Genomic DNA, 15,161 nt, shown 5'->3' with positions numbered 1-15,161 from the left:
GGTGTGGGTTGTGACTGGGAGGAAGTGGTGGGTGTATTCTGGAAGGCTGGCCATGATGGTCTATTTCTTGACCATGGTCCTGGCAATATGGGTGTAAATTGTAAATTTTATAAACTATCTAAACGTGACAGATAATATTTTATGCACTCCTCTATACCTCAAATTTGAAAAAATGCTTCCTCCAAAAAATATAATAGAAAAATATGCGATGTAGAAATTTTGATGAGGTTTGAGTTGTTATGGATGAAGAAGTTGATCTTTTCATCAAGACATCAGCAAATGTCCATTATCTTTAAAAGCGAGGAGGGGGGGAAGAAGGGGTTATTTAAACTATAGGTACCCCATAATCTGGTCATCACTCTAAACCTTTCTCTCGCCAGATAATTCACCCTGTATCCATATCAATTCCCAACTCACTGATGGCAGAAAAATTGGAAGGATCACCATCTACGTTAATAAGACCTTTAGGCATCACAAGCCAAATCCATAACAATGAGATGAGGCCACCAGACTTGAATGCAAGAAGGCACACGGGGCCTATTGGGCATGGCCATCTGTGCCTTTTTCTCAGGCGAGTCCACTGCAATAACTTAGGGTTAGGGTTTAAGCTATCACATTTAACTGGCGCTCTTGTCCAGAGACCTCCATGTGCTGGGGAATCTAGAGTAAGCTGAGGAATGTCCTCATCACGCTGCGAGATTGGGCATGAAATTTGCCAAGGTGCAAACAACGTTGGAAGAGCAACGAGTTGGTTCAGGTTGTGCACTTTATATAGGGAGAACTCAGGAGTGGGTTGGGTTTTCCAGAGTTCAATTAAAATGTTTCATCCTCCAGGCTTTGTGTTGTTGGGCTGAACAGTGCTAATCTGTTTTGGCCCCACCTCTTACTCATTCTAGCCTCTACACCAAGCAGAACGACAACAAAAAATTAACTATGTGACAGTTTCTCCTGAGGACGTTGCTTAAGACAATTCTGGGTTACGGAAGTTGTCCTTGAAAAATTCTTAAAAGACAGCATTTTCAGTAGGAATTGCTAGCACCATGGCAGTTTAATGTTGACACACAGTGTATTCTCTCAGGAATTTTCTCTCATCTATCAACCCAGCCAGCCAGCCAGTAAACAATGTTTAACACATGCTAGGTACAAACCACCATGTTTAGCACTGGGGAGGGCGGGGGGTGTGTTTATTTTGGTACATACACTGAGGTGCTGAATTACGTTGCATTTAGCAGAGAGACACCTAAGGTATTCCAGCACCATTTTCTGAGTGAACGGTCACTTCCCCTATACCTGGGAAGACCTCTTTGATTTCCCACTAATTGGGACTGTAGAACTTATTTATGTACACGAAAGGCTCTGCCCCTGGGCTTTCTATTCTGTTCTAGAGACCCAGTACCAGAATATTTAAATCACGGTGGCGTTAAACACGTTTTAATATCTGATAGGGCCAGTTTCTGCGCATTGCACTTTTTTTTTTTTTTTTTTTTTCCTTTCAGGAACGTGTTCGGGCCCGCGGCAGGGGGCGGGGTCGCGCCTCCTCCGCGGCTCTGGTTCCAGTGGAGTCTCACGGACGCGGAGATGGAAATCCCGAGGCTGCTCCCGGCTCGCGGGACGCGACAGGGCGGCGGCGCTGGCAGCCCCGGGGGCGGCGGCCGGATCCACGGAGGTCCTGACCCGCGGGCGGGCCAGGCCCCCGCGCGCCGCCTCCTGCTGCTCCGGGGCCCCCAAGATGGCGGGTCCGGGCGGCGGCGTGAGGAGGCCCGCGCGGCCTCCTCGGGCCCCGGCCAGAGCCCGTCGGCGCCTAGGCCCGATCGCGGCAGCGGCGGCGGCGGCAGTGGCGGCGGCGATGACTTCTTCCTGGTGCTTCTGGACCCGGTGGGTGGAGACGTAGAGACCGCGGGCGCGGGCCAGGCCGCAGGGCCCGTGTGGAGGGAGGAGGCCGGGCTGGGCCCGCGGCTCCAGGGGGGCGAAAGCGGCGCGAACCCTGAGGGCCGCCCTGCGCTGGGCCCCAGCTGCCTGTCTGTTATCCCCGCCCCAGTCCCGGCCCTGGCCCCGATCCCCGCCCCAGGCCTGGGCCCCGCCGCGGCCTTCGCGGGCACCGTCACTATTCACAACCAAAACCTGCTGTTGCGTTTGGAGAACGGCGTCCTCACCCTGGCCACGCCCCCGCCGCCAGCCTGGGCGCCTGGGGTCGCCCCTACCCCTCAGCCCCGGGGTCTGATCGCCCCGCAAGCGGGTATCCCGCATGCCGCGCAGCCTGGCGACTGTCCCGAGCTGCCGCCAGACCTCCTGCTGGCCGAGCGGGCGGAACCCGCGCCGGCCCCAGCGCCCGAGGCGGAGGCGGAGGGCCCAGCTGCTGCTGAGAGCCCCCGCGGGCCCCCTGGGCCGGGCCAGGGCGTGGTGCTGTACCTGTGTCCCGAGGCGCAGTGCGGACAAACCTTCGCCAAGAAGCACCAGCTGAAGGTGCACCTGCTGACGCACAGCAGCAGCCAGGGCCAGCGGCCCTTCAAGTGCCCCCTGGGCGGCTGCGGCTGGACTTTCACCACCTCGTACAAGCTCAAGAGACACCTGCAGTCACACGACAAACTGAGGCCCTTTGGGTGCCCTGCAGAGGGCTGTGGCAAGAGCTTCACCACCGTGTATAACCTCAAAGCACACATGAAGGGCCACGAACAGGAGAACTCATTCAAATGTGAGGTGTGTGAGGAGACTTTCCCCACACAGGCCAAACTCAGCGCCCACCAGCGCAGCCACTTTGAGCCAGAGAGGCCCTATCAGTGCGCGTTTTCGGGCTGCAAGAAGACGTTTATCACAGTGAGTGCCCTCTTTTCCCATAACCGCGCCCACTTCAGGGAACAGGAACTCTTTTCCTGCTCCTTCCCTGGTTGCAGCAAACAGTACGACAAGGCTTGTAGGCTGAAAATTCACCTTCGGAGCCACACTGGCGAGAGACCGTTCCTTTGTGATTTTGAGGGCTGTGGCTGGAACTTCACCAGCATGTCCAAACTCCTAAGGCACAAAAGGAAGCACGATGATGATCGGAGGTTCATGTGCCCTGTGGAAGGCTGTGGGAAATCTTTCACAAGGGCCGAGCATCTCAAAGGCCACAGCATAACCCACCTGGGCACAAAGCCTTTTGTGTGTCCCGTGGAGGGCTGTTGTGCCAGGTTCTCTGCTCGCAGTAGTCTCTACATTCACTCCAAAAAACACTTGCAGGATGTGGACACTTGGAAAAGCCGATGCCCAGTCTCCACTTGTAATAAACTCTTCACATCCAAGCATAGCATGAAGACCCACATGGCCAAAAGGCACAACCTGCGCCAGGATCTCCTAGCTCAGCTAGAAGCTGCAAATTCTCTTACGCCCAGCAGTGAACTTACCAGCCAGGGGCAGAATGACCTCAGTGAGGCAGAGCTTGTGTCTCTCTTCTCTGATGCACCTGGTAATAGTTCTGCTGCAGTCCTGGACACAGCATTGGTGAACTCTGGGATCTTGACTATTGATGTGGCTTCTGTGAACTCAACTCTGGCAGGGAACCATGTCCCTGCTAGTAATAATAATTCCTTAGGGCAGGCAGTGGATCCTCCCGCCTTGATGGCCACAGGTGACCTTCCTCAAAGTCTGGATACCTCACTCTTTTTTGGAACAACAGCCGCCGGTTTTCAGCAGAGCCCCTTAGATATGGATGATGTCTCAACTCTAAGTGTGGGGACATTGGGATCTCTGGGCTCTTTGGCTATGAAAAACTCGAGTCAAGAGCCCCAGGCGTTGACTCCCAGCAGTAAGCTAACAGCAGACACAGATGCTCTGACTCCTTCAAGCACCCTTTGTGAAAGCAGTGTCTCAGAACTACTGCCGCCAACCAAAACGGAATGGAATGTACATCCTGACTCTGACTTTTTTGGACAAGAGGAAGAAACCCAGTTTGGATTCTCCAATCCAGCAGGGAACCATGGGTCTCAGAAAGAAACAGATCTTATCACAGTGACTGGCAGCTCATTTTTGGTATAAACTAAACTCTCTTCATTCCTTGCCACGTGGCTTACTTTTATTGATGACACTCGATTTTAAGAATTCTAGACTAAATGTTTAACTGCAGTCATTTCTTTCAGGTTTGAAAAAGAACAGAGCCCTGGGCTGCAAGCTTGGAGATTTAAATTCTGATCTTGAGACTGGAACTGACAAGTTGTGTGACCCTGAGCAAGTCACTTATCCTATCTGAGCCTTAATTTCCTTATTTATAAAATGAGCTGGTTTGAATAGCCTGTTTCTAATGTCATTTCAGCTCTCTTTTCATGATTTTGTTCTCTTTCTTGAAAATTTATGACTTTTTACATTAATTTACTATTGCATATGTGTCCAATGTAATGAAAAGTACATTGAAAGTTAATGATCTGTGAACTGGTGTTTAAAAATGTAATGGAAATTTTACATAGTGCCAAAATGTGGTGGAGCTTGAAAAAGAAGAAAGACGAAAATATGGGCTGGTTCTCTTTACCTGTTTGTTCCTAGCCTTTTTTTTTTTTTTTTTTTTTTATGATAGGCTGTGTTGGGCAAAGTGCCAGGGCTTTGATGTGACTCAGACTTAGAAATATTGACTTTGTGGTGTTGAATAAGTGGCCTTAAATAAGTCATTTCTTTTCACTAACTTTAGTTCCCTAGGTGTAAAGCTGTCATTGTAATTTACATATACGTGATGCATCTTAGAGTTGTTTTTCTATTCTAGTAGTTTTAAAGGAAAATGTTTTGTATTTTGGCATGTTTTAGCAAATTTTTATTACCTTTCCTGCCCCTCTTATTCCCTTCCTCAAAGAGAATAAATTAGTATTATTTGAGATCACACTTGTGCAGGCGATAAGACTTTATGTGGGTTAAGAGGCAGGAAAGGGAATCTCTTTCTTCCACAGACTGAAAATTTTCTCCACGCATTTCTGTGACTTTGCCATCATGTCCATTAGACCAAATTATAGTGTCTTTGTTCTGCATTTAAAGCCATCCAATAGAGTGACTGGAGAACCTGTGCTTCCAAAAAAATCTGGGAATGGACCAGAGTAAGATTTTCTCCCATCTGTGCTCCAGAGAGCTTATTGTTTGTCTTCTCTTTGCATTTTGAGTAAATATTGTGTCTTTTGTGAATATAGCATTTTAGAGTTAGCACTTTCACAACTGTTATGTTTCATTCTCATAATTTTGTGAGCTAGTTGTGGCAAAATTTCAACTATAAATCATTCTAAAATTTATCTAATTTGCATTACAAATGAATTTTACTTAGTAACTCTGCAGTGTGTATATATATATGTATACATATATATATAGTCCTAATTGCATGTATATGTATATATACATATAAACAATTTATATATAAATCAACTTTCATTCTACTTTTCTGAGTTTCACGATCACTTTTGTTTATGACCACTTGTTCTATTCCAACTTAGTTGATGTCTGTTACCTTCTACCAGCTCTGCTCCCTCTCCAGCCTATTTAGCATGTACACACCAGTCCTTGCCATGATCTCTCTTTTTAAATTAGGTATGTCTTTTCATGGTTGTCACCATCTCTCAGCTATTCTCATGACCCATCTTTCAGTCTCAATATTTATGCAAGTCTGAGTGTGCATTAAGAAATTATTTTGTGGATTTAGAGGTCAGTTTGTTTATATATTAATCAAATAAAAATGGGGATATTTTATGTAAGGTTTTAGTGAGACAGGTAGTTCTATTTTTCTAAATTTTTTCACCTTATAGTTCTGCTAGCAAACACTATTAGTTGCTTTGAAACATTCTAATGCAGTACTCTTTGTACGTACATTTGTCGATAACAATTATCATAGCACTTTGGCAGTGCACTTTATAATTTGCCATTTTAAAATGCATCTGTACTAATTTTAAAATTGGTTGTACTCATTCAGTGAAACAAACAAAAAGTATATGTAATTTGTAATCCAAAGAAATTGACAGAGTGTGATTGTTTCTAATCATTTAACAGTTCTCCCTCAGCACTTTGGAAACCTTTTAATAAGCATGTTTTAGAAATGTATTAGTTAAGTTCTCTTAAATAAGTTATTCTTCTTTTCCTACAGATGGAATTATGAGACTTGAGGTGAATGTGCAGGTCGTAGGTATCTGTTAATATATATAGCCATAAAATATTTAAAAATCCTGTCACTTTGTTTTTTTAATCCCTCATTTTAAAACTATCATAAAATATGTTTTTGTTACATTCTGTGGAATTGTCAAAGGACAGATTTTACTCTTTTCGAAGATAAAATCTTGTAATTATTTGTGGACTCATGGTTTTTTTCATCAATTTGTTCAAAAGATTTCCCCTTCAATACTATTTTCCCAACATGATACTGAAAATGGCATGAAATTGCAGTCAGATTTTTCATTAAAAACATGATGGTTACATCTTTATAAGTGTTGACATAAATTTTCCATTAAAAAATGGAATATGATTTAATTAATTTGCCTTTTGTGCTTCTTCAGTCCTTGGTTTGTTAAAGTTTTGCAATTTGAAAACACAGCAACAAAATACTTTGCAGGAAGGTTTGCATCCAGAGGACTCTGTTGAATATGTTCATCATGAGTTAAAATATGTTTATCTTGACATTTTTACCATGATCTCATTGTAGTGTTACATAATTGAAAGCCTTGAGTAGTAGAAGTGAATCTTAATAGAATATGAGGGTCATTTTTCTCTAGATTAAATACTTCATATTCCTGTCCAGGAAAAATAAGGCTTTGATGTAACAGGGTTTTTATGACTATTCCTTGATTCTAGTTAAAGAATTGATTAATTCCCTGTTTGGTAATATTCATAATCCCTTAGTAATTATTGATATCAAACAGATCCACTTGATGATTTGGTGCTAAAAAAGACCTAATTTAGATGCAGCTTATTTGAATATTGATAATAGTGATAATTGAAATATGAAGCTGAATTGAAATTTATATTATTTATGCTTTTGAACAAAAGATTTGCTTGACAACTTTTTAGAAAGTGAAATGTGTTTTAGGCATTTAGAGAACAGATTATCTAAGTATTTTGTCAGAACTCAAATATATATTGAAAGCAAAGCACTCATTACAAATGAATTTTCATATTTTTCAAATCTGATTTGATTTGGTAACTATTTTTAAGATAAGAACCTCATTGCATATTCTAAGTGAATTTACTGACTACATATGAATCACAGAGTAGAAGAGTACTAGAGATGTAGATAAGAGGAATAAAATGTGAGCTAGTTCTTAATTTTGGAGAGGACATAGGAATTCACATTAAATATTTCACTTCTAAACAATATTAGCAAGCATGTTTTCAGACACTAAAGGCTTTTAGGAAAAGGAGGAGTGGTAGCTATGTTTTAATGGATGGTTAGATTTAGTTACATAGATAAGAGAGTAGATAAATTCCAGCCAGAGAAAAAAGCACAAAACGAATTTGGGATGGAATTGTCCACCCAACCTTGGGAACGACAACCTAGTTCACATACAGGGCTCATGTTAGATAAAGGCTAAGCGTTAAAGTTAGACTGCCAATACAGAGCCAATCTCTGAAGAGCTGTGAAAACCAATCACAGTGGATAGGACTTTATTCCGGACATGGTTAAGAGTCAGTGAAGATATTTAAGAAGAGAGTCAAAAAATGAATATATAGAAAGATTATGTAGTAAACATGTACAGTGTAGATTTGATGAGGGGAGATAGAAAAATCATTTAAGAGTCTACTGTAATTTCAGGTTCTGTGATGAAGGCTTGGACTGGAGTCATGGCAAAAAGATTGGTGATATTTCTAAATTAGAGAAACAAATCTAACTTGGTGACTCATTGTATATATGAGACATTTATGAAAAAAGAAAGAAAAATATGAAATGACTCTAAAGTTTTTTTGAAAACTAAAAATTACGTTTCATTAAAATTAATAAGAGGTTGGATATTGAAATTGTTTGGAATATAAATGGAACAATGATTAGTTTAGGGCATGTTTAATTTATTGGGAAGTGATAAATCATTTGTCCCTTAATAAACTATTCATATTGTGGATTATGTACACCTTTGGCTCCCTCATATATTCTCAAATTCACATTCAGTGTTTGTGCATTGTTTGCCTTTGAGTATTTACAGTCGTCTTCAACCTTATACAATATGTCCCCAGAGTACTCTGCATCAAAATGAGCTATGTCAACTCTGTCTGACAGTTCTTTCTTACTACTACTCTCTGCCCTACTGTGGATATTCAATGGATATTTTATGTGGTAGTCAGTAACATAATAATCATTTCTTCAGAATTTGGGGGATGCTGTTTAGTCATTAATTGCAATAATTCCTCAATATAAACTCTACTAGATTTTTACCTGTATTTTTCTCAGATCAAAAGAGATAGAACTAGGATTGTCTAAAACTAACTTCCATGTGATCCTTGGGGCTCTTTACTTATAATTTCCTCTGTGACTAATTAATGTGATGTGGGGACTCAGTCACAAGGATCACATTGTCTATTATCTACATACCTTAGCATATTTCTCTTTTTTATTGTTACTCTTACCACTCTTTTTTATTGTTACTCTTACTCAATAACTCAGAAGGAACAGAGCCCAAAGAAAAAGTGAAGGAGTAGTAGCATAAATAACTACCTGGTACTTACATTTTGTTTGATGGTGAATTTTGCTGCCCTGCATTGTCAGCAGAATCCTTCATCTCATTCTAATTTTATGCTGATATTTATGGACATGAAAAACACTTGGCCAACAGAAAATAATTCGCCATTTTAAACAAAGCAAAAAAGTAATTCTTAAGAGCACTAATAAAGTATGAATGCCTTAGGAATATATCTTATTGTTATCAGCTTATTAAGAAGCTGGTAATTATTTGAGTGCCTACTCTGTGTGAGACATTTTAAGTTTTTTTGTTTGTTTGTGTTTTTGTCTTTTCTAGGGCTGCACCCACTGCATATGGAGGTTCCCATGCTAGGGGTTGAATCAGAGCTGTAGCCACCGGCCTACGTCAGAGCCACAGCAACGTGGGATCTGAATTGTGTCTGCGACCTACACCATAGCTCATGGCAACGCCAGATCCTTAACCCACTGAGCAAGGCGAGGGATCGAACCCGCAACCTCATGGTTCCTAGTCAGATTTGTTAACCACTGAGCCTCAACAGGAAATCCCATTATCAGATTTAAAACAAAAATATATTTTATTAATTCATTCAAACATTTTTGAGCACATATTTGATAATTTCTGCCCTTGTGCTTATGTACATTATGATCTGGATGAGAAAGAACTTAAGTAATGAAAAATAATATGTAATCAAGCTCTAAATGGTTAGAGTTAAATAGAATTGCAGTTGTCAAAATATGGTCTAAAAATTATGATAAGGAAAATTTCAATGCACAGGTTATCAAAAGATTTTTCAAAAATTCTAAGAATCTAAAATTTAATATTGGATACAGCAATTAAACTATCCTAAATCAAAATTTAAACAGAATTTTTAGTTGTAGCTTAAATAATTACAGCAAAATCCTTAGGTAAATAAATTTTAAATTATTTTTTACTTTTATTTATTCTAGAAAATTTAGTCTTATTTTTATTTGTTCTATTTTTATTTAGCATCCTGGACATAGTATATGTGAAAATAATCTTTTGGAAATCATATGCTATTTTCAAAGGGAAAACTATAGAACATAAATGATATTAAGCTAAACAAAATTTTCTTATATTAGACACAAAATCAGATTTTAATCTTCTGAAGTTAAAAAGTGAGGGCTTTAATTAGAAAGTAACTGTTTCATATAGATATACTAGTTGAAAAGAAGAGTATATAAATTTCATGTGATATTTAGGACTAAGAACTGGAATTTAGCATGGAGAGTTCACCAATTATTAGAATTAACCAATTATGCATCAATCAAGTATTTCAGATTCTGAATAAGATATAAGTAGCTTAACACAGCTGGAAAGGGGAACAAAGTCTACCATAGCAAAAAAAAAAAATTTTCTCCTTAGTGGCAAGCAACACTACCTTTCCAAGATGCAAAACAGTTACAAATGGTAGCAAAAACAAAGACATTTCAACTCTCAGGCATTCTCATTTTGGAATGAAGCCAAGAAATTATTAATCTTTATCAGGACCTATTTCCTTTTCCTGTTTACACAATACAATGGAGGGATACAACCGTAGTATGGACTTCATTATGCTAAATTTGGAAGAAGGAAGCTAGTCACATATCTGTTTGTGGAGAAATTAGCCAAAACAGAAAGCTGAAGTGGAAATTCCATAGGCAATGACTCAGTGAATGGTGCAGCAGTTCATTCTAGGCTAGTTCCAATTTTAGAATATATCCTGCTAGACAGATTTTTTTCCCTTCCAATTCATGTTGGCATTAGTTAATTGATGCCAAACTTAGCACTTGATGTTTCTGAGGAAATGCAGTATTTTTTTCCTCCTTGAAGTCGCCTTACGTTCCTATCCTTCTTAGAGCTAATTATTATTATCTTTAATTATCAGTAATATCTGTATGAAATGTATCAGATGCCATGACATACTAATAGACAAAAAAGAAGTCATATATTTATTATTTTTACCTCACTTTCCAAAATGTTAAGTAAGACTTGTTTTTCTATTTTTTTTTCTTTGAAGATTCACTCTCCTATGGGTATGTCATGTTTATGTACTTAGAAAGCAATAGCTCTTGGGACTGTTGTTAAAATAAGTGATTGCATTTGTAACTTTAGAAGCTTGGCTACCTTGCAAATGAAGAAACCTAGGCTAGATATACTACTTTCCTAGATAACAGAGAGGGCTGGTGTATAGAAAGGAAGAAAGGATAAATTCATTGAGAAAAAAAGGTTCATACCTGTTACCAAATCAGACTTTGTATTTATCAATCTTGCTGATTAATCTTGTATTTTTTTTTCTTTTTGGGCTGCCCCGCAGCGTATGGAGTTCCTGGGCCAAGGATCAGATCTGAGCCACTGTTGCGACTTACGCCACGGCCACGCCAGATCCTTAACCCACTGTTTGGGGCCAGAATAGAACCTGCATCCCAGTGCACCAGAGATGCTGCCAATCCCATTGCACCACAGTGGAACTCCAGTCTTGTATATTTTGCAGCATATTATAGTTTGTTTTTAGAAGACTCTACATACAACATTGAATCTTCTTTAGATGAGACCTTTAAAATTTGGTTATTGTAATATATTTTTTATTGAATTATAATTGATATGCAATATTATGTCGGTTTCAGGTGTATAACATAGTGGTTTGATACTTTTTATACATTATAAAATGACCACCAAAATAAGTCTAGTTACCCTCTGTTCACCATACAGAGTTATTACGATATTATTGACTATAGTCCCTATGCTGTACATTATTACATCCTTGTGACTTATTTACCTTATAGCTGGAAGTTTGTACCTCTTAATCCCCTTTACCAATTTGCCTGCCCTCTACCCACCACCCCTCTGGCAACCACCAGTTTGTTTTCTGGATCTATAGTAGGCATTGGATAGTCCTTTTCATTACTAAATCTATGTACCAAATCTACTGAATATTGTAAAGACTCACTGCACAGGATATTGTTTGCAAAGTGATTCTGGTTGTCTTTCACCTTAGATTTTTTGGGGGCCCAAAAAATCTTCAAAGATTAAATGTCACTTGGATGTACAAAAATGATTGAGGATTCTTCCCCAAAAGAGAAAGGAAAATAAGATTTAAACAGCAAAACCTAAGTTAAATTTGCTCTATTGACAAGTGTTTTGGCTTTTCCTAAGTGTCTGGTTTACTGTATCTGTATAAAAGCACAATGGCGATTTTGAAACATGCCCAATATTTTCCAATTAGAGTTAGCAATATAAAAATGTATAAAAATAGGAGTTCCCGTCATGGCTCAGTGCTTAACAAATCCGACTGGGAACCATGAGGTTGCAGGTTCGATCCCTGGCCTCGCTCAATGGGTTAAGGATCTGGTGTTGCCGTGAGCTGTGGTGTAGGCCGCAGACACCGCTTGGATCTGGCATTTCTGTGGCTGTGGCGTAGGCTGGTAGCTACAGCTCCGATTAGGCCCCTAGCCTGGGAACCTCCACATGCCGCAGGTGTGGCCCTAGAAAAGACAGAAAGCCAAAAAAAAAAAAGAGTATAAAAATAGATGTTATTGAAGCATTGATCATATGTCTATCTAATACCATCTGTCTTTTATAAATTCCATGAAGATAGTAAGAAGTGAAGAGAAAACTTTTCCAAGTTTAGGCCTGCCTATGAAATGCCAAAATGTGGTCAAATTAGATGCTATTGATTATTATACATGATGGATAAACTTAGCATTTGGTGCTTCCAACTATTTTTACTCCACATAGTTTGAAAAGTATTTTAAAACAAAATGTGAGTATTTGATTCATGCCATTATAGTTGATAATTCATTTTTTATTTATTTTCCATTGCAAGATGGATCCATTGTTGAATTCAATAAACATTCTGATAACCTATATGTTATTAGTTTTGCAACTATATTGTGTATTTTAGTCATTCCTTGCTTTAGATTTTAAGCTACCATACAGCTTAAATAACTTGCTCTATGGAGCATTTTATTTGTAAATTTCATTATTTTTTATGTTGTAATTGAAACATAACATATATTAAAAACAGATCATAAGAATATATAACTATATGAATTTTTAAAAAATGAATACATATATGTAACCACTACCCAGATCAAAAACCAGAATATGATTAGAATCTAAAAGTTCCCTCATCTTTTCTTCCAGCCACTGCTATCCTGAACCAAAAAATGCTATCTTGACTTCTAAAACAATTAATGTTTTAGTATGTTTGTGGTTATTTTTTTATTAACTGAGATAAAATTCATATAACATAATCCATTATTCTAAGCATTTTAAAGTGTACAATTCAGTGGGTTTTAGTACATTCACAATATTGTGCAGCCATCACATTTTCCAGAACATTTCATCATGCAAAAAGAAACTGCATACCCATTAAGCAGTAATGCCCCATTCCTTCCATCCCCTAGAAACTACTAATTTATTTTCTGCATCTATCAATTTGATTATTCCACATATTTAATATGAATGGAATTATACAATATGTGACCTATTGTGTCTGGATTACTTTGTTTAATATTATTTTCAATGTTCATCTATGTATGCTCACTTTGTAACATTCAGCCATAATATTGCATATACAAATAGTTCTTTTTTTCTTGTTGCACAGAGTTCTATTGTATTCCTATATCATAATTATATTTACAGTCTGTTTATGGTCATTAATGTTGTTTTTAGGTTTGGTCAAGTATTAATTATGCTGCATTTAACATTCAAATATAGCTTTTTTGATGAGGATATGCATTCATTTCTATTATATATCTAGGAGTAAAGCTTAGTATGTTTAATTTTGGTAACTACTGTCAAACAGTTTTCAAAGTTTCTTGTACTAATTTACACTCCTACTGGCAGTCATGAAAGTTCTAGTTACCACTCAACCTCACCAAAACAATGTTTAACTTTTTCATTTAGCCATTCTAGGAGGTGTTTACTGTAATATCATCATAGTTTTAATTTACATTTCTCAACTACAATTAGGAATTGTATAGAAGGAAACTTAAGCTTATTTTAAAAATTTAGATGTAAAATTTTATTTGAAAGCTGCTTTATAGTGAATTTTCTAGGACTTTCTGTGTTTGAGGAAAATATAATGCCAAAGAAATGCATATTTTATACCTTTCGTAATTAATGAGTATCACATTGCTAATTGACATAGTGACATTTTAACTGTATTTCTATATGTTGCTGCTATTAATTCCTATTGATAAAGTGTTTAAATACAAATCATTGCAGAAATATGGAGATACTATTGCATTTGGCTTGTGGTTTAAAATTTACTTCTAAGATTAGGAGAAAAACAGCAATTTTACATGGAATGGTTGAAATATGCACATAGTTTCACACATATTTCTATGTGATGAAAATGTTTTCATGTTATTATACAACACATAGTTTGCCTGAAAATATTGTCTCTTCATGGCATCTATAGATGAAAACCCCTAAAATTACAGAAAGTTGGAAACCAAACATAGAGTCAGAAATACAAAATGTGAAACATTTACATATATTGACCGAAAACATACATATACACACACAGTTTAGAATTGCCTTACTGAGGAGTATACCCAGGATAGCGCCTCTCAGATAGTTCTGAGCAACTGTTCCAGAGTGGTGAGGGAGGAATCAGGATATACAATTTTGCTTTAAAACATGTAGTTGAGTTGAGGATCAAAAGATCACTGCTAATCACAGAAAACAGAAATCTCAAGTTAATGATTTTAGTGTCCTTCTACATATGGCAAGATGCAAGAGTCTGGACTCATTGAAATTATTCCTTTCATATGCATTTTTGCTATCTAGGGCCACAATCCTTTTTTTTAATTTTTTTTTTTTGTCTTTTTTAGGGCCGCACCCATGGCATATGGAGTTTCCCAGGCTAGGGGTCGAATTGGAGCTGTAGCCACTGGCCTATACCACAGCCACAGCAATGTCAGATCTGAGCCACATATATGACCTACACTACAGCTCATGGCAACAATGGATCCTTAACCCACTGAGTGAGACCAGCGATTGAACCTGTGACTTCATGGATGCTAGTCAGATTCATTTCTGCTGAGCCACGATGGGAACTCCCATAATCCTATGTTTCTCCATCCTGAATTCCTCTCAGGTCATACAGGGATGGTTGCAGTGACTGAATGCTTGATGACAGGTATCATTCCTTGTTTACCATAATGGCAGGCAACATCCTTTGTTCACTGCAAGAGCAGGCAACATTTTGTTTTGTCAGTAGCACCTCCTCTTGGCTATAAATTTAACCAAGATTTGAAGCACTTCCTGTCCAATTTGTCCCACAACACTAGGAAGTCTCATTCCTTCTGCTTATAGTCCTGTCAATTTGCTAAGTCTTAGATTAAACCCTATTAATAAGCTAAAATTATCTGGATTGCCTCTTTTACTAGTCCATTATGATCCAGGAAATATTTTCCCTTGGTGCTTCTTCCCATATCTAAAGTTGTGCTATTATAATTATTCTATATATTCTCTCTCTATATATACATAGAATAATTATACACACACACACAATCAACTGCTTCAAGGTGT

General features: G+C 38.6%; 1 protein-coding gene across 2 annotated transcripts; it reads left to right on the top strand.

The window, feature by feature from the left end:
- Positions 1-1,484: 1,484 nt before the first annotated feature.
- Positions 1,485-7,857, top strand: LOC110258620 (zinc finger X-linked protein ZXDB). 2 transcript variants are annotated; one of them, XM_021081914.1, is made up of 2 exons: positions 1,485-4,005; positions 4,113-7,857. In XM_021081914.1, exons 1-2 carry the CDS (start codon positions 1,579-1,581, stop codon positions 4,116-4,118), a joined length of 2,433 nt encoding a protein of 810 aa, XP_020937573.1. In that variant the 5' UTR covers positions 1,485-1,578; the 3' UTR covers positions 4,119-7,857. The 2 variants fall into 2 exon arrangements, with proteins under 2 accessions (XP_020937573.1, XP_020937572.1); XM_021081913.1 differs by having other exon boundaries at positions 1,486-7,857.
- Positions 7,858-15,161: the final 7,304 nt, after the last annotated feature.

Source organism: Sus scrofa, unplaced genomic scaffold, assembly GCF_000003025.6.
Source record: "Sus scrofa isolate TJ Tabasco breed Duroc unplaced genomic scaffold, Sscrofa11.1 Contig255, whole genome shotgun sequence".
Lineage (NCBI taxonomy): Eukaryota > Metazoa > Chordata > Mammalia > Artiodactyla > Suidae > Sus > Sus scrofa.
The sequence above is the reverse complement of the archived record's forward strand: the minus strand, read 5'-3'. Positions and strand labels throughout refer to the sequence as shown.

Bases quoted from the DNA above. Each gene is read 5' to 3' on its own strand.
- LOC110258620 (XM_021081914.1), top strand. From the start codon at position 1,579: ATGGAAATCCCGAGGCTGCTCCCGGCTCGCGGGACGCGACAGGGCGGC.